Genomic DNA, 25,201 nt, shown 5'->3' with positions numbered 1-25,201 from the left:
CGTCGGCGGCACTGTGGTTCTAGGTCACGCAACATTTATTTAAAAATTAGTAGTTTAGAGAAGGAAATGAAGGTGTCGAGACTCGAACACCAAACCTTTCATCAACAAAGAAAGACCTTTACCACTGGGCTAGACAACATTATGTTTTCTTAGTCCGTATACTCTCTATATTATTATTATTATTATTATTATTATTATTATTATTATTATTATTATTATGAATGTATACATATAATTTTAAATATATAAATGTTTTTTTGTAAAGCATAACAAATGTGTTTTTAAATAAATAAATATATTTTAAAAGTATTTATATATTTATTGTATTTATCTTTAATATAGAGTATAAAAATGTTTTTTCATGTATGAAAATGTTTAAAAGACTTATGAAAACTATATATATATATATATATATATATATATATATATATATATATATATATATATATATATAGGGTCGGCCTTATGTTTAATTGTGTAAAGGTAGGGCTTAGGGCCCCAAATTTTGAGGGGCCCCATTTAGTTTCAATCCATCCATCTCCGATACTCAATACCCCCATCCCCCCAAAAAAATTACGCTGCAAACTGCCGATTCATTCACACAAACGTCGAACGATTCAACTTCCCTTCTTATCTCCAATTCTCCATAGTCGGACACTCGGACTCGATTCTGCCATTCTTCAATTCTTCTCCGATTGTTTCTTCCAAGTGCTCCACAGTCTCGCATTCTCGGCTTCTCATCTCTCATTGTCTCGTGTTCTCGGCTTCTTTGAGCTTGTGACTAATTAACAATTTGAAGGTACAATCAATCTCTAATCTCTTGTTTGCTAATCTAGTCTATCGTTTATTTGGGTTGCTGAAGGATGAAGAACTTCAAGACATGAAAGAACTTTCTTGGTCTTTGTATAAACATTTGGTTTGGTTGAAATTGGTCAAACTTTTGTAGTAGTGATCATGTATGGTTGATTCTAGTCAAATATGATCGGTTTATTTCAACTGATTTGGATTAAATTTTACTTTTGTAGCAGTGCTTAATTATATTAGAAAAAATTAATATGAAATCATCAACGAACGATTATGCCTTATGTTACAGTTACACTTCCAATTTGTGGTCCATTGACCAAATCAACAATAGATTGGCATACCTGATAAATATTTGTTTTGTGTGTTATATTTTATCTTTTATGAAATTGTTGGGTTAAAGCTATACGAGTAAACATAATAACAGAGGGTTTATAACATTAAGTATAGTTAATGTCAAAGGGCCCCAAATTTTTAGTTCGCTTAGAGCCCCCAAACTCGTTGAGCCGGCTCTATATATATATATATATATATATATATATATATATATATATATATATATATATATATATATATATATATATATATATATATATATATAATCGTATTTATTTGTTTAAATTTATACATACGATTATCAATATCAATATATAAATTTATAGTCGAAATCGAATAATGCATTTGACTTGGCTTAGTGGTAAGGCGTTTTTTTTGTTGGAATTAGAAGTCCTGTGTTTGATTCTTCTAGCAAATTTAATATATTTATATTTAATTTTGTTGTTGTACGCGGGTTATATACAATGTTTTAAAAACCGGTTTTTTAGTTGAATCGGTATGATAACCGGTTCAACCGGTTCGACCGCCGACTGAACCGGTTTCTATATTTTTCATGTTTTTTTCTATTTTACTACACATACATACATATATAAATTATGAATTTGATGTTTACAAGTTCAAACATTAAAAATACATATAAAAATAAGTTGTAAATGAATCAAAATACATTTAAATAATACATAACCATAAGTTTTAGTGTTTTACATCAATCCATATATGCTAAAAAGAAAATAAAATATAATACCGAAACGAAATATAGTTTTAGATGAATATAACCACATCAAAAAACTTTATAAAATTTAACATATGTTTTTATTTAGAGAAAACTAAATATATTTGAAAAAAAAATACCAAAGTTTATTATGTAAATAATTAATTTTCATGTGTTTTTATTCGGATTAACCGGTTCAACCGGTTTATTTTGACCGGTTCAACCGGTTTTTTCTAAAAACCGGCCGGTTCAATCCGGTTCAAAAATTAATGTAAAACCGGTGATAGTTGAACCGCTCCCTCCCCCGGTTCCCAGTCCAACCGGTTCAACCGGCCGGTTCAAACCGGTTTTTAAAACATTGGTTATATAGTTTTATTCAGACGTATATAAATAAAATTGTCCTCAGCATGATGAAACACCGAAGGGCAGGACCATTTTGACATTATAGCACTTCTGAAATCCAACAAACCTATGCGGCCCTTCAAACCAGATTCCCCGTACCGCGAGTAGTTAAAAGATACTATAATAATACTTTGGATATTATATTTTATAAAATATTTATTGTTTATAAGTTCATAATAACGATATTGAACTTAAACATAAGCTATACTTAAAGTAGGGTAAGCATAACTCACTTACCGGGAGTTTTGGCTAGGAACCGGGCTCTGCGGGGGCAGAACTTCCGAGCCGAAAATCTCTTCTTTTCGAAGCCTTCTGGCGCTCCGGGGATTTCCTCTAGGAATTAGAAGTTACTAGAGCTTTGGGAGAGAGAGAGAGAGAGAGAGAGAGAGAGAAGAGTTGAGGTGTGAGGAAAATGAGTGAGCCTCACATGGTATTTATAGGTTGAAAATGGCTCAACTCGGCGAGTTCTGAGCCTCCAACTCGTCGAGTTGGTCTGCCACATGTCACCATCTGGTGGCAAGGCGTGGGGAGAAAGCAAGGGCTTAGATCGTGCCACATCACCTCTTCGCAGCAACACCCTTCCGACTTCTAAATTCTGTAACTTTCGCATACGAGCTCCGTTTTCGACGTTCTTTATATCCATGCGTAGCTATTGAAAAGATATACAACTCTCCTTTTGTTATCATCAACTAGTTGTCGACCGATTTTAAATTTAACAGTATGAGAAGATTACAGTGTTTAACAACCGTTTAAAATTCATAACTTCTACATAGGACTCCGTTTTCGACTGTCTTTTTATCGTTGAGCTCCTATTAATAATATTAAATTCTCATTTAGGGTGTTTTGGCTAAAAATCGGTCGATCTAAAATTCGAATTTCAGGCTGCATACTACTATGCCAAATCTTAGAAAAATATAATTTCCTCATACGAAGTCAGATTTGGACGTTCTTTTTATGTACGTTCTTGGTTTAATATATATTATGACTTTCATTTAGATCCCTAAGGCCAAAAAGTAATTTATCAAAAATTCATTTTTTACGATTCCCGGTGTCGTGTCGGTTTTGCCGTAAAACTTCGACGGGTCATAACTTTTTCGTTATAACTCAGATTTTGGCGTTCTTTATATGTACGAAACCCTTGTGACATATACTATAAATTATTTAGGATTATTTAATCTAAATAATCTTCTATCAAATAGTCATTTTTGACGCTTATTGTGTCTAAATTGACTAGTTCGAATCTGCGGTGTTCCCAGGGTCGGTCCAAACATATTTTGGGTCCAGGGCGACAAGAAAAAAGGGCCCCATAAAGTCAAAAATATAATAAAACTTCAAAAATAGACATACCTATTACAAAAACCAATAATAATATTATCAAAAATACAAAATATAACAACATTTACAAAAACAACTAATTTAAATAAAAATACTTCTTCTAGTTTGTTTAGATAAAAAATCATTAATGATATTATCAAAATCAACTTAATCTAATATATCTTTTTTCTTTCATAGTATTGCCAAACCAGGAAACTTTTCTTGTGACAATGATAAGCTTGTGTAATTCTTCAATAAGTTGAGTTTTTTAAAATTTCACTTTGCACTTCTCTTTGCAGACAAAAGTTACAAGATTTGTTAATAAATAAGCCGTTATATGCAATAAACTTGGAACTTAAAGCATCTAATTATACAATTACTTCCTAAAATCTAGAAACATTTTACCTTATTGAGTGTAAATGTGAACCTTAAAGCATTAAGTTTCATTATTTCAATGTGAAAATGACTTTAGAAATCTGATATACATACGTAATATCATAAACACAAATCAGAAATCAATTCAGAAGCTTCTAATATATTCAGAATTCAGAAAAAATAAATCAAAAATTAATACAAAAATCAGAAACTCAAATCAGAAATCAATTCAAAAACTCCTAATTCATTTAGAAATCAGAAACAAGTTAATAATGCATGAATAGATTTAGCAAAAACAAATCAGAAATCAGTTTGATAACACCTAATCTATTAAGAAATCAGAAACACAAATTAGTAAATCAGTTCAAAAATTCCTAACCAATTAAAAACAATAAACAAAAACAACAACTCAGGGCAGAAACTCAGAAAATAATAATCTGTTTCAGAAATCATAAACAAAAATACCTTATCACCATGATCGATGCACTCTAAAAATCAGCAAATATGAAGGCTGAAGGCGAAAATTTCAAGCTTTAAGAGAGTGAGAAGCAGAGATGGTCGAAGGGGAAGGGCAAGAATGGTAGAAAAAAGGATTCTTGAATAGTTAAATTAGTGTTTTGGATATTTTTAGGAACGACAACAAAAGACTAAACCAGAGTGATGATACCTGCTTGGATTAATGTCTGATATCTATTCACGAGAGGATGACGCTTTACTTATGGAGTATGAAGATTTGTTTATTGATTCACAACATCCTAATTCCTAGTCTCTGTGTTCCCACTTTCAGAATCCAATACGAGGCACATAGGCCGGTTTTTTATTTTAAAGGGGTAATTTCATATTTGGCTAAATTGGGCCCTTAAGAAATGATATACATATTTTTTTTAACTATATACACCATATAACCCAAGTTTTTGGGCTCCTTAAAGTCATGGGTCCTGGGCGGTCGCCCGGGTCGCCCACCGTCAGGACTGGGCCTGGGTGTTCCAAGCTTGATGCGTTATTATCCAGATCTAGATTTGTGTGTGTTACTTTTGTTGTGTTTTGGTCCCTATTTTGGTGTTCTTGTAGTTTGGAGAACTCTAGAGCCTTATGGATGCCTTATTTTGACTTTTGGTGTTGTTGGCTATTCGAGAAATAGGTTTGCATGCAGCTCCTTATGGTCATGCAAGCGTATTGGATCATTTTGGAGTTCAATTTAGAGTTTGGTAAAATTTGAGCCATAAGAATGAATAAAGATAGAAACTTTATCCATTAAGACACTTGAAAGAATCAGATCTGAGCTTTTGAGCTCCGGATGTTAAGGGTTAAGAGCTTAATGTATTAAGTTGTTTGGATGCTAACCAATGTGCGGTGGGTAGTAGGTCACAATGCGAGTTGTGATTTCATGTAATGATTTTGTCTTTTAGTGACCATGACGCGACTAAGGTACTGGTCACAACACGGTGGTTGTTGGTGGTTGACTGTTGACTTTGTCGTTGACCGTTGACTTTTGACCAGTTCGACTTTTGGTTAAAATTGAAGGTTTTAGGTTGTAGACTAAGGTGTGGCCTTTGATTGTTATAAGTGGTTTGGGTAGGTGATTTTTCATGACTTTGAGTGTAGTATTTTTAGCTCTTTGATCAGATGAGTTTTCTCATTATACTATGTGAACACAAGGTGTCGATTTATGCTTAATGTATGCGTAGCTCGTTGTATGCTTACATTGTTGTTGGACTAGGCCCACGTGATTAAGACATGGCTTTTGGGCTAGGCCCACTATTTGTATGGTATATGGTATTCTATGGAACTCACTCAGTTTTGTGCTTACAGTTTCAAGTAGTTTCAATAGCAAGGGGAAGAACACGACCTGATTTTATCGCATCCACTGGAGTTTTCCGCACTAGTTAACTTTTGTGTTTAGTACTGCTGATATTTGGTTTTGGAATTTCAAACTAATACTTTAGTTATCTTTTTTTTTAATCTTGGAATGAAGTTGGAATGGTTTCAATTTTATATTTAAAAATGAAAAACTTTTTCTATATTTTGAGAAGTTACAATAATAAATTGAACAAGTACAAGTAAATATATGACGAAGTGATCAATAAAACCTCTAACACGTTGGAATCAGGTGTCATTTCTTTTTTGCACACTATGTCCGAAAGATGAAGATATCTCAACATATATTTTGGAATCTCATATGTAGTGGGCATTCAATCCGTAACATGAGAAGGAATGGGTTGCATTGAATAACGCCACTCTGAATTGCACCATTCCGATGTAGGTGGTCATTTTGCAAAAAAAAAAAAAAAAAAAAAAAAAAAAAAAGTTACTTTCTTCAAATTGTTTTATCAGTTTGGTTATTTACTCGGTTTCCCTATATTGTAACCTATTTAGGCTCCAAAAAATCAAACAAATGAAAATATATTTACATTTTGATAAGAAACAGGTTGGTTTTGACTATGTGGTTGTCTTGCATATTTGATATGCTTATCGGTTTGTAGATATATTTACAAATGGACTTTCTATACGGTTATTTGTAAACTTTTGGAACAATTTAAGCATTCGTGAACCTTTCACTTAAACCGAAGGGTAGTGTTAAAATTTAGTAAGTTTCTTAATCTTTATATATATTAAAAGAGAAACCTGATTACATCATCTTCAACAATCAGGTCCATTGATTGGCTTTCTTTTATAATTTTCCACCCTTGGATCAATTTGATGATGTCATCTCAAAATGTTAATAGCATTTTTTTTAAATCCTTTCATAATGTTGATTTAGGAAATGATTATTTTTTCGGATTCCGATATTTATGATTAAAATGTTAATTAAGGAAATAATATATTTAAATCATTCAAAATCGTTGACCCTTAAAAAGTTAAAATCATCATTTAATCAAATCTCATTAAATATGCATCTAATTCATCTATTTTTGACAATTATTTGAATTTAATATAAAATCACGCCTCATATTTTTCAATTATCTTTTGAAAATCGTTAATCAACTCTCATTCCTTATTATCTTCACCAATATCCTTTGATTCAAATCTTTGGAAATACTAAATAATAGATCAACATATTTTCTCAAATTTAAAGTAGATTTTAAATGATTTTGTTTCTCATTGTCTGCGTTTTGAAAATTATAAATAATTCTCATATTTCTCATTTTCTTCTTCACATGTCTGTTCTTATATCAATGCACTACAAAAATTGAACAAAACAATAAATCAACCTTCACATCGGTTTTATTACGAATCTTTAACAATCAGGTCCATTGATTGGCTTTCTTTTATAATTTTCCACCATTTGATCAATTTGATGATGTCATCTCAAAATGTTAATAGGATTTTTTAAAATCCTTTCATAATGTTGATTTAGGAAATGACTATTTTTCAGATTCCGATATTTATGATTAGAATGTTAGTTAAGAAAATAATATATTTAAATCATTCAAAATGGTTGACACTTAAAAAGTTAAAATCATCATTTAATCAAATCTCATTAAATATACATCTAATTCATCTATTTTTGACAATTATTTGAATTTAATATAAAATCACGCCTCATATTTTTCAATTATCTTTTGAAAATCGTTAATCAGCTCCCATTCCCTATTATCTTCACCAATATCATTTGATTCAAATCTTTGGAAATACTAAATAATAGATAAACATATTTTCTCCAATTTAAAGTAGATTTTAAACGATTTTGTTTCTCATTGTCCGTGTTTTGAAAATTATAAATAATTTTCATATTTCTCATTTTCTCCTTCGTCTGTTTTTATATCAATGCACTACAAAAATTGAACAAAACAATAAATCAACCTTCACATCAGTTTTACTACGAATCTTCAAGGTATGTCCTTCCCTGCGTGTGTTTTTTAAAATGTGTATATGTTGTGTTTCCCTTTGTTAGTACCTCTTATATGTGTTAACTAACTATGTGTAACTCTTCTTAGAGAAACATGCATAAAAATATTTACAACTTCATAAAAATATTAACAGTTTCATCTTTTTTATATAAAGCAAAGTGTCGAATTTCTACATCTACACACATTTATATTGACTCTTATAGATAGGGTCAGACCTAATATAAGTGAAATATAGAAAATCATAGGTACATGAATATATTCACATTTCTACATCTACACACATTTATATTGCCCACATCATAAATTCAAACATATATATATATATATATATATATATATATATATATATATATATGTAAGTCCCTAATCTGCCTGTGTATCAATCAGATCCGTTTGATGGTGCGGAATCCCAATCAAACGGATGATGCCAGATCACAATAAGAAGAGAAGGAGAAGAAGAATATTATGAATCCTGAATGTATTGATGATATGAATGAAATTCCTTACAATAGATTCTCACACACTCGTTATTCTCTCTCTAGGCCGTAAATTCCTTAGGGTTCATCAATCTCTACTCCTCACCCTAACACCTCTATTTATACTTGAATATGGGCCGGAAACAAATGGGCCGTAAATGAGTTTACGGCCGTAAGGTGTTTACGGCCGTAAACTCAGCCGTAAACTAGACCATAAAATCATAAACTATTACACAAAAATATAATTGGCCAGAAAAGTAAAGTATAAACCATATTTTGACCCAACAATCTCCCCCTTGGTTTATAGCTTTCTTTTCTTAATGACCCAACAATCTCCCCCTAAAAAGTAGCTAGCTCTTCTTGTCAATCTTCAATGAGAGCTTGGCTTCAGCTTAAACCTTCGGTTTCTTCACAGCATCAGGATGAACATATGAATCTTCAATGAATGACTTCATCTTGAGCACTTGAGGTTTTCTTCAGAATTTGACATTGAACGCCCATTGGGTGAGGAGGCTTGACGTACTGATTCTTGAAAGATGGCACTTTTAGCTTGAGAATCTTCAGAGAGAACTGAACTTTTAGATCACCTCAGCAGGTACAAAGATAGCAGCAGACTGATTGAGGAGGCTTCAATGCAATCCGTCACATAATCTTCAATTTCAGCTTCACTTTGCTTCTGGGTTGAAAGATTGAATGTTGAAAGAATAATCTTCATTTCTTGCTCCTTCGAATGTGAATTCTTCGATGCTCACGGACGAGGCTTTGGCTCAGAAATCTTCAACACAAACTCCATGAGTCTTATCTATACCTGAAATCAATTTTCAAGACAAAACAAAACTAAAAGAAAACTTAGCACACAAATTAAAATAGAAACAAAAATATTTTTGGATTTTTTTATTTATCTGAACAAGAAATAAAACAGAAATAACACTATTTTTGGATTTTTAATTTTTTTTTGATTTTTCTTTGATTTTTGAATTTTTTTTATTTTTTATTTTTTTTTTCATTATTTTTAATTTTTAATTCTCCCCTAATATTTAAATTAGAAGAAACTATGACAAATCTAACAAAAATAAAAATGATATCTAACTTTAAAAGAGATTTGGGATCAAAGTTTTTAGACAGCCTTTATCCACTTATCGGTACCTTTCATATTCACATCTTTGTTTGGTCGATCGTCGGTATTGTTGTCCACTTAAACACGAAAAATTTGTGACAGATTTAGGACATACTATTTGTTACAAGACAAGGTGAACTTAAAAACCTAAAATTTATATATGATCCTAATTTCTTAGATACTATATCTTAAGGTCCATTCAGCTGACGACGACCAGGGATATTGTTGTCCACCTAAATTGAGCAACGAGATCTATAGACAATTTGTATGAGTTTAATTTTAAGTGTACTGGAACGTGTTTCCCGCTTCCTGATATGCCCCAGCCATCAAGAACTTCTAGAGTACTCCTTACACCGGGTGAGCAGATAACCATTCAGAGAGAGAAGAGATTCAGAATTCTATTGCTAACTACTTCAGAGGGGTTGAGAAGAAGAAGGTTGCATATGTTGTGTACCAGGTCGGATTAGAAGTCGCGCAAAGGAGACAACATATGGCTAACAGATGAGAAGTATTTCACACATACATTTCACACACATATATATCCTACAGAGAAATAGAGTCGCATATGTTGTGTACCAGGTCGGATTGGAAGTCACGCAAAGGAGACAACATATGACTAACAGACGGAAAGAAAGAAAATGATATTCTACAGACCTAATTTATCGGAATTTACCAGTCGCCCCATCCAACCGGAATTAAGGACATAATCCGCACATCGAGGAAAAGTTAAACCACAGTTCCAAGTACGGGTTCAATTAATGTGACGAGTAGATTCCTATATATATCTCCCTGCTCAACCTATCCGAGCGTCGTATTGTCAGGCTGAACGTATCTAACTAGGTCAAGATTTGTCAAGTCTATAAATTTCCTAAGTTCAACTCTACCTAGTCAAGTCCATTTAAAATTTTTCGTGCCTACCGACGCATCAAACCAGAGCATAGACCCTTCAACTTCGGGTACGTTACGCAGACTCAGGTTGCCTGTTATCACTTGATAATATCACTTCCCAAAACATCTCCCTCAAACACATTTCATAACCAAGATTTTTTTTTTATTTTCTTATTTTCTAATTTTTGTTTTGTTTTTATTTCTCCCCCTAAATTTGTGCATAGGAGAGAAACGAAAGTAAATGTGCAAATTTAAACTATCCTAAAACAAAAATTAGTCCTTAAAGCGAATCAGCTTAAGAAAAACACAGGAGTATAGAGAAAAAAAATGCAAACCGTAATTCACCGATTGAATCTGCATTCAGAAGGTCTGAGAACAGCACGCATAATCTCAGAACAGATCCGAAAATTCTTCATATCATTAAGCACTAACCCCATGTGATCCCTTCCTTTCTTCCCTTCCCGCAAAGGACACATACTCTCAAGCAAAGGTCAAAATGTTGCACAGTTGAGAGAAGTCTCCTATTATGTGCCTGGAGTAGCCACTACCAACAAACCGAAGTATGATGATATGCCTCCATAGCTGCTCCGACACAGAGCGGAATCAATTGGTCTTTGGAACCCAATCCATTTTCAAACTCGGTCGACTTTTGTCATCAATGTAAGGAACTCTCTCCCATGACATATCCTGCGTATCACAAACAGAAGATGTAGAAATGTTAGAAGCATTAGGAGATTTGGGAGAGTGAGCCTTTGGAACCCATTTGTAGTTGGGTTTAACCCATTTCTTTTTTGATCCTATGGGTGGCTCAGTACTTGATTTGGAACTTGAAGTCGACTGCCGAGATGACTTTGACGTAACCGGTCTTGGCTTCACAGGAGCATGTCTTGAACTAGACTTCTGGGCCGACATTTCCTTCTTTCCCTTGGCATTCGGATTCTTGGCCTTTGGAGTTTGATTCTTGGCCTTCTGCGCGTTCCAGTCATCATGGTCTGAACGTGACTTTGAGGGGTTTCTTTTGAAAAATCTCCCTCTTGGCGCGTTCTGCCGGCCTTGTGCATAGTAGGGAACATATGCGCGATTAGGACAATTTCTGGCAATGTGTCCAGGTGTTCCACAGTGAAAACAAGTCTTTTTCTTCACTGTGAAGTTACTTATTCCTGCCCCTGGTGGCGTATCCTTGCCTCGTCTCTTGTTGTTCCCATATGCACACTTACAACAGGCACTTTGTTGCGCTGGAATTGGAGGCCTATATTTCTCAATGGCAGGTTTGTTAGAAGCAGCCGAGTTCGAAGCAACAGATTTAGAGTTCAAGGAGTTATTGGTTTGTTCAGAAGAACTCTCCTTGTTCTCATCCTCTGCTACTTTACCTGCACATGTAACAGAAACATCAATATTTTCAACATTAATAACTCCTCCTGACACAAATCCAGTTGGTTTTCCGTATTTAAGATGTGCCTCCCTGTCAATTTCTTCTTGTTTCATAGGGATGGATGTGTAGTTATGATTGTAAGGAGGAGGTACGCTATCATACCCTAGTCCCTTGTTTTGATTCCTTTTAAACTGCATGCTTTGGTCTATCATATTTGCAACCACCTCACTTGAGAAATCATATTTTCTAACATCAAGTTTGGCAGTTTCAAACTTTCCTTTCAAAGATTCAACTTCAGCCACTAGCTCAGCATTTTGTTTGACTACATAATCATAGTTTTCACATTTGTTACTGTAGTCTTCCTGAAGTTTCCTAAAGTCCTTGGTTTTTGCTTCTAATTCAGCCTTCAGGGGTTTCTGTCCTTTCCTGAGTTGATATCCTTTATATCTCAGGTCCTCAACTTCCCTTTTTATGTAATGCCTGTGTTTCCGGGCTTGCCATTTTTAGCAATGTAATGGTCTAGGTTAACCTTTGTAACCCGTTTTGAAATAATAAGATTGTATTATTTGAGTATTATGTGTTTTGTGCTTAATTGTTTAATTATGTGGTTTGATTAATTAAGAATAAAAATAAGCGTCAAAATTTAAGTGTAAAATAAACTTAATATCTTTGATTTATGTTGTAGTAGTTGAAACGAGGTTTCCGAATATATATAGAACGCCCAAATCTGACTTCGTATGAGTAAGTTATGATTTATCGAAGTTTCGGCTTAGTGGTATGCAGCCTGTTTTACTCGATTTGAGATCGAGTGGTTTTTAGCCGAAGCAATCTAAATGAGAATCAAAGATCTCATTGTTGGTATCGAAGCGATAAAAAGTTAGGCGAGAACGGACGTCAAACGAAGAAGTTATGAATTTATAACGAAGTTTTTCTGTCGCGGCCTATTAAAAATAAATAATAAAAATAAAGTCAAAATTAGCCGACGGAGTCTAAATGAAAGTTGTAGAGCGTAGTCTCACCTTTCCGTGGATATAAAGAACGTCGAAAACGGAGTTCGTATGAAGAAGATATGAATTTCCGAAGTTTATTAAATAAATTGTATTTATTTTTAATCTTTAAATCCGGCATTATCCGAAGGGGAGTCAGCAGTCCGATCCGAGGTACGCCCCGCGTACTCCGAAGAGTGTCGACACTTCGGATGACGCATGCAGTGACGACTTCGGAGACCTGTACGCCCCGCGTACAGGCGTACGCCCTGCGTACTCCGAGGCTCCAGCCTCCTATAAATAGGATGCGAGGGCAGCCGACCCAATTGCCAATTTTCTCTCTTCTCTCTCCCGTTTTGCATCGTTTTGCGTGCCAGAAATATCCCGAAGCCCCGGTATTGTTCCCGAGCCCCGAGGCAAGTCCCGAGATCCCGAAGATCCCGAGTAGTGCGGTTCCCAAGCCGAAGCTCTGCCCGTGAGAAGTTCGATTTTTGAAGAGATCTTCCAGATCTGCTGAGGATTACTACTTCTGCAAGTCGTAGTGTTGTCCGATCATCTTCTGATCAAGTGAGTGTATATTACCTTTCATAAACACGATAATAATACAAGTATGGTTCGAGTGTATTAAGTATATTGCTGTTTATAGGTGTGAGTGTGTAGTTACTTTCTTCTAACACATAATTATGAAGTATTTTATACGGAATACGTATTATGTGTATAATTTTGTGGTTATGTGTGTGAATGTGTATTCACTTTCTTCTAACTCATAGATATGATTTATTCTCTATGAGATATGTGTTATGTGTGTGTGTGCCTAATCTGTTATGTGAAATATGTGTTGATTAAAGCATGCTATACAGGTTTTTAAACTATGTATACAAATTGTATAATTTTTACCTACTAATATGTTGGGTAGAACATGGGTAGATAGTTGGTGTGTAATAAAAAGATGAGAGGCCTCGTTGTTGTTTGATCTAGTCATCTAGCAGAGTTTAGATGACGACCACATACTTTTCTAGATAGTCTTGTGGAAACATTAGCAGGTTCGCCACCTGTAGGTGTTAATGAACTTGGGTGTTCATTCGTTGTACTCCATCCCCCTCATGGTTGCCTTATTTGACTTATATTGCTGAGGTACCCCCGAAGCATGTGTTGTCGCCCCGATGAAATATTCTTAGACTAGGTCCCTTATGTTAGTTGTCTTATGGACATTAAAGTGAGAATAACGGGAATGGGTAATTGGGTTATTGTTGGTTGGTGAAAATTAAATATGATTATTTGTTGTGGGTTGAAAAGCCTATATGCTCACCAGGCTCCCAAGCCTGACCCACTCAGTTTTAATTGTATTACAGGAAGTGGCGCAAGGGCATGAGATGGATGAACCATCAAGTTGTTTTGTTTACAAGTCTGCATATGTTTATATTTGTTGAATGACTTGTAATGTATTCGTTTATGCTTATTGGTCTGTATCAGAACATGACACCCCGAGTTTTGATTATAATGAAAATACATTTCTTTTATGAAATGCTTCGGTAAACATTGTTTTATCATGTTTTGTTTTTGGGAACAAATTCCGCAACTCTTTCAAATCAAAAGGATTTACTCTGAAAATATTTTAAAAGCATAAATGAAAATCGGTCTTTTCTGGCCGAGATTTTGGGGATGTCACAGTTGGTATCAGAGCATTAGTTTAAGCGAACTAGGAATTTGTAGGATTTCTAGACTTAAACTTAGAATGCTAAGTGAAGTTTTGAGATGTGTGTCTGTTATATTTTAGACACGAGCATTAGTTTATTTTAGGAAAGTTGCCTAAAAAGCTTTATGTGCTAAATGTTATATGTTGCCAAATATGATATTAATTGTTCGGATCTATGGTCTGTTGCCGACCAGATCTAGAAACCTTATGTGTGTAGGATTCTAAGCGTGCGTCTACGATATTAGAACTAGCATGTTAACGTTTCGGAGTGATAAGGATGATTTGAATATCTATCGTGATTAAGGATCTAATTTCACCTTATTCGGTGTATAGATCAAAAATGGTGAGAACAATAAGTGGAGTTGGAAATGCTGATGAAAACAGGAATCAACCACCAGTGATTGAACAAATACCTGTCGTAGCGGCAGCACCTGAGCCAATAACCATGGATGGTGTGCAATTGATGATTCAGACGATGTTGGATCATCAGATGGATGAAACTAGACGGTTGCTTCAACAGAATCGTGAAGAACTGTCAATTCGTGTGGAAGAGCCTGAATTAAATGAAGGGCACTCGGAAGGTGGAAACTTCAGTGGGTCTGTTGGTCCAGCCAACCCACCGATAGTTAGGCAAGATAATCATGATGGAAGGAATGATGGAATGGGATGCAAGTATAAGGACTTTCTAACTTGCAAACCATCGACCTTCAATGGAAAGGAGGATCCGATTGGAGTTATGGATTGGATCTCCGAAATGGAGCTAGCCTTCATGACTTGTGGCTGTAGAGGTAAATTGCAGACTATCTATGCCGTGCGTCAATTCCGAGGTGGAGCCGTTCGTTGGTGGAACACTCTAGGGAAGACTTTAAGCCCTAATGAGCCACTGCAATTGTCATGGGCAGAGTTCTTGGTGCAGTTCAAGCGCAAGTTCTGTTCAGCTCAAAATCTGTTGGAACTAGAAAACAAGTTTCTGACATTAACAAAAGGCAGCATGTCAGTTGATGAATACACCAATAACTTCACCGATAAGATGGAGTTTGCCTTGCGTATCGTTCCAGATGAGCTGACAAAGGTGGACCGGTATGCGAAGGGACTTCCATAGGAGTACGAGGTGCCAGTACGTCAGGCACTTACTCTAGAGGCAGCTATCTGGGCTGCCAGGTCTGTTGAGAACATGATTAAGGGAAGAACCACCGACAAGGTTGATGTTGGTGAGAAAAGAAAGTTTGAGGGAACATCTGGTTCCGGTAAGAAAGGAAAATTTTCGAAATCTGATTCGAAAAAGTTTGGAGGAAAAGGAGGCGAAGCAAAGTGGTGTGACAAGTGTAAGAAAAAGCACTTTGGGAAATGTAGCGAGGATGTGACCTGCTACAAGTGTGGAAAGGTCGGACATTTTGCCAATGAATGTCCGAACAACAAAAGGATGTGTTTTGGGTGTAATGAAGAGGGGCAAATTTTGAAAGACTGTCCGAAGAAGAAGGAGGCAGCAAAGCCCAACATTCCACCAAAGCCGAAGGCGAGAGCCTTCCAGATGATACTTGAGGCTGCGAAAGATGAAGTTGATGTCGCTTCAGGTACCTTTCTCGTAAACGAATTACCTGCTCAAATATTGTTTGATTCTGGAGCCAACTACTCCTTTATTTCGCATGAGTTTGGTAGGAAGCTAGCCTTGCCTGTTGATAGACTAGATAATGCTTTATTAGTCGAAGTAGCTAGTGGCAAGTTTGTACCTATTAGCCATCGTATGAAAGACATCTTAATCGACCTTAATGGGAATAATTTTCACGAGGAATGTAGTGGTGTTGATTATGATGGCATGTGCGGAATTAGAAAGATCTAGGGATTCATCATACAAATCAAGAACACAAGGAGTAAATAATTCTTTTTAAGCTCATATTAGATCTAGAAAGAATATACAAATGGGTTTGTACACAAATTCTCTCTCTAGTCTAACACTCCAATATGGACTCTTCACATAATGGGAGTCACTCACTTCCTATTTATAGGAAAGACTCAACCCATTTACACATACAAAGAGGAAAGCCTAAAACATTACATCCAAGAGTGACTTTGCACCCTAACATTCTCCCCCTCAAAGTTAGGATTGGATGTCCGACTTTAATCTCCAACAAGCTAGCGCGATCAAGACCAAACTCCCCCTCGAAGTAACACCGGTCTTCAAATCCGCAAATGAATATTCGACAAACCCGAGAAGCTTCAAATACCCATCATTCTCCCCCTTTTTATAATCAAAAAATGATTATAAAACCCACTAAGGATGAGAAGCGCCTGAGGAATAATCTTCACAATACTCCCCCTTGATGTGTACCAAAAATGAATCACCAAAAATCTTGCACGGAAAAACAATCACGAAAAAGCCACAAAAATTTCCAATTTATGAAAAATTTTGACTTTTTGGATGAAAGTTGCAAGATTTTTCAAAATCCGGGTAGAAATTGTCACTTTCTGAAACTTGCAAGGACCCGTTACGTCCAAAACAGCCAAATATGCAAAACTCTCCCCCTTTTTCAAATCTGGGTAGAAAGCGTCAATTTGCACAAACTGCAGGGACCAGAAATTAATATTCTCAATTTCTTAGCTTTTTACTCCAAATTCGAAGTTGGGTATTTTCTGCCAACTTTTCGAAGCTGTAGGTGCTCACTTCGAAAATTCTTTATTCTCATCAAGTTTTGCTCCAATTCGAAACTGGACCAATTTTGCCACTTCTCCGAAATTACAAGGACCAATTGCGAAACATTTGAGTTTCTTCTTCTCATGTCGTGTTACCAGTGACTTACGAAGACTTTTTCTCAATCCTTCGTACGAAGACTCTTTCTTTCTCCCCTTCGAAAATAAAAACCCAGTAACCCTTCGTTCAAATGCCAAACACCTTTGTACCCTTCGAATCTGGACTCCAAACTCTTCGTTTTTCAATTCAGCCATATACCCTTCGAATTTTAATCCAAAACTTCCTAGTCTTCGTAAATCAACATCACTGATAATCGATTCCCAAATCTTCATTAATTCAAGTTCTTTGTTTTTCCCAAATCAAACCCAAGAACAAACGAACAGTGACCCTTCGTTCTTGACCTCAAGATCTCCAAAATCAAAATTTTCTTTCTTGTTGTCTTCGTTTTTCGTTCGTTCCTTACAGTTCTCAAAAATCATCAATTTCGTTTCTTGTTCAAGAACCCAAAATCATTCTTCGTATGAAATCCAAATCACAGTAACTCGATCCTTTGATTCACAAATATAGATCCCAAATCATCGATTCCAGTTCTTTATCATATCAAAAATCAAAATCGAATTCAAATATCAGACCTTCGCATATCAGTCCTTCAATAAAAAAAACGATATGCGAACCCAAAAATTTTCAGTTCTTCCAGTTCGTTTTTCAGTTCATCATCATCGAGTTCCTGAGCGTACCCTTCAAACGTCGACTGTCTATGCCAATTTCAAAATCAAATTGAATGGCTTCGCAAAACAACAAATATATGTCGATTCTAAAATCAACAATCAAAATCCAACCAAGATTAACTTCCAAGAACGAAATCGATTTCAAAGCCTTTTGTTTCATTTCAAAGTATCAACATCAAACATTTGATTTCAAAATCATCTTCCCTGTTAATGAACATATGTTCGATTTCAAAGCCTTCAACCATCGATTCAATTTCGTTTCCAATCAAACCGCTGACCATCGAACCTTAGAACTTCAATCAACTCAAGCTTTGAAAATCGACACCCCAATCAATTTCTCAAAATCAAACTTTTGTCACTCAACAATCAAGCCTTCGAAATTAGAATCAAAATCACAGGCTTCGATCAAAATCCAATTCTCAATATCGATTTGATAAGATACGCCTTTGAGCAGATGCGATTTTTAAAAAAAATCAATCGAGAGATGTGAATAATGGATTCAAGAACATACTCAATCAACAAACTCGATTTGTATACAATTGATGCTTCATCGATTTGAAATCTCAGCATTATCCTTTTTCATATGCAACGAAATCGTACGACTTCAATAACCAACAACGATTTTGATCAAACGACTCAGGAATCAAGATATTATGAAGTAGCATTTCATCGGATTTAGCTTAATGTGTACAAGCAATTTGAATTTGGACTCAATGATCCGATATGAACAGTAACAGTTCAATTAACTGGGCTTCTAATTGGATGAATAGTAAATGATCATATAAGTTGGGCTTTAGAAATGATCGATGAACAGTAAGTGATTTAGCATTTGGCCTCAAACAGATCACGAATAGTAATAAGTACTTAATTGAATATTGGGCTTAAATCGGACATGAACAGTGACTTCAAACTTTTGAATTTTTTTTTTTTGAAATATGATTTTGATTTTCGGAATTTTGATCTTAACAAGAATAATTGGATCAACAATGAGGTTGAAACGGATTAGATCCAATGAGGCAAATCGATCAAAAAATGAAAAACGCAAAATACAAATCGAAATCATGGATGTTTTGGAATCCATTTGAGAATTTGAGATACCTTTTTGACGAATCGAGATCCATTTTCAACGAACAAATCAAATTTGGAAGATCTTGGTTCTTTTGTCGGAATGAGAAAATCTCCAAATCGAACATTGTACCACCCACCATGTGAGATGTACAACTCGTTCTTCGTGTTCTTCAACGATCCAAGAACATCTTCAAAAGAACCACCAACACATTTGGGTTTTAACTTCAAATTCAATGCAACACTTGGAGATTGTTGCTTTGGAACCCAAATTTGCTTAACGGATTTTGGCTTCACAACATATGACGATTTTTGTGAGTAAACCCGCTTGTTTTTCCGATTCATCATCTTCTTCTTTTTCTTTCTCATCTTGTTACATCTTGAAGACTTGACTTCATGAACAAACCCACTTTCAACAACATGAACATTTTGAGTTTGAATCAAATCTTTTGGAGTTTGATACTTGTGATTTTCTTGGATCACCGGCTTCCGATAAGGAATCATTCCTTCAAACGAATCACAAGAACACAAAATATCATCGGTTTGAACTTCAATTGAGCAAAAAACTTTTTCATCATGAGAATCAACTTGAACTCCTTTTTCTTGAACATCAAGAACATCACATTGAACTCCATTGTCAAGAACTTCAACAAACTTAAGAGCACGAAGATCATTTGGGTTTTCAATTAGAGAAATGTATTTCTTATTGAACAAATCTCTTTCTTCTCCTTCTTTTTGATTTCTACTACGAACTAATATGGACAAACATATATATATATATATATATATATATATATATATATATATATATATATATATATATATGTAAGTCCCTAATCTGCCTGTGTATCAATCAGATCCGTTTGATGGTGCGGAATCCCAATCAAACGGATGATGCCAGATCACAATAAGAAGAGAAGGAGAAGAAGAATATTATGAATCTTGAATGTATTGATGATATGAATGAAATTCCTTACAATAGATTCTCACACACTCGTTATTCTCTCTCTAGGCCGTAAATTCCTTAGGGTTCATCAATCTCTACTCCTCACCCTAACACCTCTATTTATACTTGAATATGGGCCGGAAACAAATGGGCCGTAAATGAGTTTACGGTCGTAAGGTGTTTACGGCCGTAAACTCAGCCGTAAACTAGACCATAAAATCATAAACTATTACACAAAAATATAATTGGCCAGAAAAGTAAAGTATAAACCATATTTTGACCCACCAATATATATATATATATATATATATATATATATATATATATATATATTGTTAATAACATGGGTTATTCACGTTGATACTTTTGCATGCAAACTTAGCAATCGAAGTCTAAGAGTTTTTTTCTTTTACTTTGAATAATTATTCTTTCTGTTTCTCTTCTAAATTCAATAATGGAATATTGGAATTTATGGTTTTACACCATGTCGTGACAGCAATAGAATCTCACGAACATAAAAAGTTGTATTTTATTTGTTTATCAAATAGTTATTAATAAAACAACTTAACTAAGATTTTATTTAAATAGTATTTATTTTTTCTTAGTCTCATAATTATCTGTAATAGTTTTGTGTTTCTATTTATAATAGGCGAAATGGCACACAACAGTGTCAATGAAGTCGTCTTTGATAGTCTTGCTACATAGATACCTTGAAGGAATCATAGAATATTAGGTGTTCAAGTAGTCATGGTTTGGAATCATACTTACAAAAACAATACAAACATGGTGAGAAGTGTGGACATGATTTTAATTGACCAACATGTGCGATTTTACTAAATTAAAATAAAGTTTTATTTTATTTTATTTTTCAATAAAATAACATTTGTTATCATCTACAGGGCACTAAAATACAGGGAACAATAAAAAAATCCCATCAATGCATTTAAAGCCCTGCTCATTAAAGGAACTGTTAGGAATATCACTAAATTTGGTATAGCTAGAAACAAAGGAGATTACATGTAAATAGCTACTTAATGCATGACATTTATTCTAATTTATTTTAAGAATGGATTTGATTAGTTAAATTATGATGCGTCACTAAAAAACAAAATCGAGGATTTAAGACTACACGATTTCATCCAACTTTCAATTCCTAAATTTAAGGAATTTTCATCAAAGTTTCCGTTTATTTTTCTTAAAACATAAATTTTATGACATCATTTTAAACAATTAGGGTCATTGATTGTGTTTCCTTTATAGGTTTCCACCCTCGGATCAATTTGATGATGTTATCCTGGCCAAAATGAATTAAAATATTCTAATCCAACAGTTGTGATTAAAATGTTAATTAAGGAACTAATATCTTTAAATCCTTTCAAAATTGTTGACCCGTATAAAGTTTAAAACCATGATTTAATCAAATCTCATTAACTTGCATCTAATACATCTATTTTTGACAATTATTTGAATTTAATTTAAGACCATGCCTCTGTAAAGCCTTTGAGTTTTGTGAAAATTTAAACAATATTTCTGTTAAACAAGGCAATTCAAATTTAAAAAAATAAATAACCTTTTTCAGCTAATAATTCGTAATTAACTTAAATTCATAACCTACCATTTAATAATTCGTATCTTCTACACCTTTTAAATGATTTGCATATGATTTAGTCTCCTATACAACATCAAAACTTTTTAACATCAGAATCACGATACCGAGAAATACACGAGGTTAGTGATTCCATTCTTTTTATTTATACAATATCAATTTTTTTTACTTGACACACATTTAAAGATGACTATTACTTCTTGTTTTGCTTATTAATTGTCAATTCGACTTATCAAATCACTTCAATTCATCAAATTAATAATGAAGTACATTTCGGACAATAAAAGTAATGATGCACAAGATCACATAGCCATCATATGTGGTTTACATCTTACTGTCTAACAATGACATTTTGCGATTCGATGTATATTCAGAAGAATATTTAGTGATATATGCACCTTCTATTATTAATGATCTCAACTTGCATGCATTGAGGCTTATCAGGTTTGATAGAAAATTGAGATATTTTTCTAAGGGTGGAGATCGTTTGTAGGGTACTTGGGTTTTCATTCAGAATCGATGGGTTAAAATAGATGTTTATAATTATAATGTCGGTGCACATGAATGGTGAGATTATCGAAACAATCTCCTTAATTTTTTAAAGGAAATATGATTGAGTATGGCGTTTCGGCACATTGTTCTCATGAAATATTTTCATTTCGTTCATATTTTGAGATAATGACTATACCAAGTAGAAATATATTTTAATTGTCAGCTCATGTTTTATTTTGTTTAATGATATTAATTTTTTATGTTACTTTATCATATATTTTTTTATTGCGTCGGCATTTTATAACTTTATATGAATTTTTTTATACGTTTTCCCGCGTTTAACGCGGGTCATAATCTAGTTATTTACATAATCATGTATGTACAGCCTAGGGTATTTTATGTAAATTACTGTATTTTTACTTTATTATTTAAAGCAATGAAATACAAAGCAAACTCTTGACAATTATTTTCACAATTCAGCAAACACAATTGAAAATTCCTCGTGAGTTACACATTTGTTAGTGATTTTACTTATATCAAGCTTTTTAGATAATTTGGATTTATAAAATGCTTAAATCCCACTCCGCGCGTAGGTGCAGAAAGGACACTCGTAAGTCGTAACCATTGAAAAAGATATCAGGTAGTAAAGAAAGAAGACATATGCATGTGTTACTTGACATCCATTTTCAAAACAATGAAAAGAGCATCTTCGTTTCCATTTTAAACAAAAAAAAAACATCATTAACCCATTGAATTACAACCATCTTATATTTATCCGCACTCCCAAGGATAAGTCATGTAGTTCACCACCATATTAAAAACAAAATTACAAATTTTTTACTGTATTTAAACATGCCAGGAGCATTAACAGGACGTTAATCCCCACCCCTATCGACAATCTCATTTCTGTTGGGCTGCCTTTCCCTTACTCTTCTCCATGTAGAAGAAACCGGCCAAAGCGACAATGGAAAAAGCAGAAAAGCAGACAGATGCAATATCAAGTGATGCATGGCGACCTGTGATTGCTTGGATCTTGAACAAATTCGTCTCTTTTTTATCATTTGTGGTCTGGCCAAAGGCAACCTCTTCATCGTGAGCATTGAAGGCATAGGCCCTCACAAAATAAGTTCCAGTAGGAATATCTCTCTCTACAGTCCATGTAAAGGAGTTGTTCGATGCGCTGTATGGCTTAGCCACAATCTTTACGAGACAAGTCTTGTCCTTTTTCATTTCGTCGACTGTTTTCCTCCATGAACGGTCCTTTTGACTGATGGGTGCATAGCATAGTTTCACTTTTACGGTCTTGTAGGCCGAGTCTGTCCCAGCTTGGAATGTCCGGTTTAATCCCCATGTCACTGTAATATCTGCATCTCCTGCTTTGAGAACTGTAAAACCGAATTCAATGATATTTAATCAACAAAAAAATTTATTCATAAAAATGGTTTTGGAAGGAATATGAAGGAATCATAGTCTGTCATGTGTTCTTTAAGATTAGACTCAGAGACGTTGTGGTCAAACCTTGGCCCTCTTTGGGTGAAGCGGTGACTTCAAGAGTCCTCTGAAGGGAAGAGAAAGTAACACCATAGCAAGTAGTTGCAAAGCAAGAAAGAAGAAGAGAAACAACCAGGAAACCAGCAGGAATCTCCATTGATGATGATGTGGTAGACTTTTAAATCCTTTGATTGCAATCTACTTATGATCAGATGATGAGAAGAGGAATATGCCTTAGAGCATCTATATATAGAAATATAGAATCGTTCCCGTGATGCAAGGTATAAATAATAAATAAATTAATATAAAATCCTCTAAAACTTACATTTAATTAATGAGGATGAAAGTAAAATATAAGCCACCTGACTTTCTAGGAATTTAATACAAATTGTATTTAATAGAGTTTCATGAGTACACATTGGAAGTTGACCCTGTTTATGTGGTGATATCACATAGCTCTTACGCATGTTGAAGAGATCAGATTATTTGGATTTTAGTTGGCTATGTGACATTCGTTGACTTGTTTTTACAGAAACAAATCGGTTAAGTTGACATTTTGGCTTTGCCCCCCAATGCATTGAAAGATCGTACGAAGAGAAAAGGAAACGAGTCTCAGGAGTTATATGGACCTTTACAATACCACTTAAGGCGCAAGGAGCTACAAGTCGTGAGGTACATGACCAATTTCGTGGACCTTTGGGTATGTTTTGAAAATCAACTAATCAAGTTGTATTGGTTTAATATTTATTACTTGAATTTAATTAGTTCACAAAGGTTTTATAGTTTTTAGGGCGTGCATTGTGTCAAAACCTGAATGGTGAAACTGAAACATACAAAAATAACAAGAAACGAAAACTAGATGAGTGTTAATGGGTTCGGTACCCATCTGGTTAATTATGGTTTAAATTGGTTCATACCAATGAATATAAGAGTATCTACAATATATAGTTTAGTTAAATGGTTGAATAAGATGGAATGACTAATTGGTATTCAATGAGATGTTACAATGATGTTCAATGGATATGATCTTCGATGACCATTAACTATTAATAAATTTTTGAAATTTTTAATATATATTTCATTATGTTTTTGTAGATTTTAATTCATTATAGGAAAAAAAATAATAAATTTTATATGAATAGTTGAATGATTTGGAAATCAATTAAACTCTAGAATTAATGCATTATGGATGCCTTAAATCATCCATAATAGATAGTTTAATAGAATGGTTGCATGAAGTTGAATACATAGTTGATATTCAATGGATTAAAATTAAACTATAATAAGATATGACATTGGGTTCAACACATATAATCAATGACAAAATATGAAACTTTTTAATGTTAGATAATGAATTGATTGATTCTTAAAAGACAATTACATTAGAATATATAGAGAATACTTAAAATCTAATGGCTAAACCCTAATGTGCTTCGTTGTAAACCACAATCACTAACATCCCCCCGCAGTTTGATTGGGTGGAGTACGATTAAACTGGAAAAATAAACAAAAGAAGAAAACATAAAAACTAGATGAAGATAGTGGCATCGGCGGTGGTAGAGCTCCAACAATAGCGACTAACATCGACTGTTCGTCAAAGAAGAAGAGAGAAGACGCGACAGCCATAGGTGATTCCATTGTAGAAAAAGAGAAGATTGGCGGTGGCGGCGATGATCATGCAACCGGCGGCAAAAAAGCCTGGAGAAAGCCAACGAGAAAGAGAGATGTCTCAAGTTGCGGCGGACGGAGCCAATTCTGGCGAGATCGACAACTGCAATGTTGATACAGAAAGAAACGACTACATATCAGAGGCTGTTCGGCGGAGAAAGTGTCATCAGAGGGAGGAAATAGCAACATC

At 34.3% G+C, this 25,201-nt stretch overlaps 1 protein-coding gene across 1 annotated transcript; it reads right to left on the bottom strand.

Moving 5' to 3' along the window:
* Positions 1-22,535: 22,535 nt before the first annotated feature.
* Positions 22,536-23,574, bottom strand: LOC145102551 (high-affinity nitrate transporter 3.1-like). The gene is made up of 2 exons (XM_079039971.1): positions 23,371-23,574; positions 22,536-23,237 (listed from the first exon to the last, which is right to left on the bottom strand). Exons 1-2 carry the CDS (start codon positions 23,498-23,500, stop codon positions 22,753-22,755), a joined length of 615 nt encoding a protein of 204 aa, XP_078896097.1. The 5' UTR covers positions 23,501-23,574; the 3' UTR covers positions 22,536-22,752.
* Between the last annotated feature and the right edge of the window lie 1,627 nt (positions 23,575-25,201).

The sequence above is a fragment of the Lactuca serriola genome, chromosome 4 (genome assembly GCF_051521515.1).
Source record: "Lactuca serriola cultivar US96UC23 chromosome 4, Lser_US96UC23_V15, whole genome shotgun sequence".
Lineage (NCBI taxonomy): Eukaryota > Viridiplantae > Streptophyta > Magnoliopsida > Asterales > Asteraceae > Lactuca > Lactuca serriola.
This window is presented reverse-complemented; position numbering and strand designations above follow the sequence as displayed.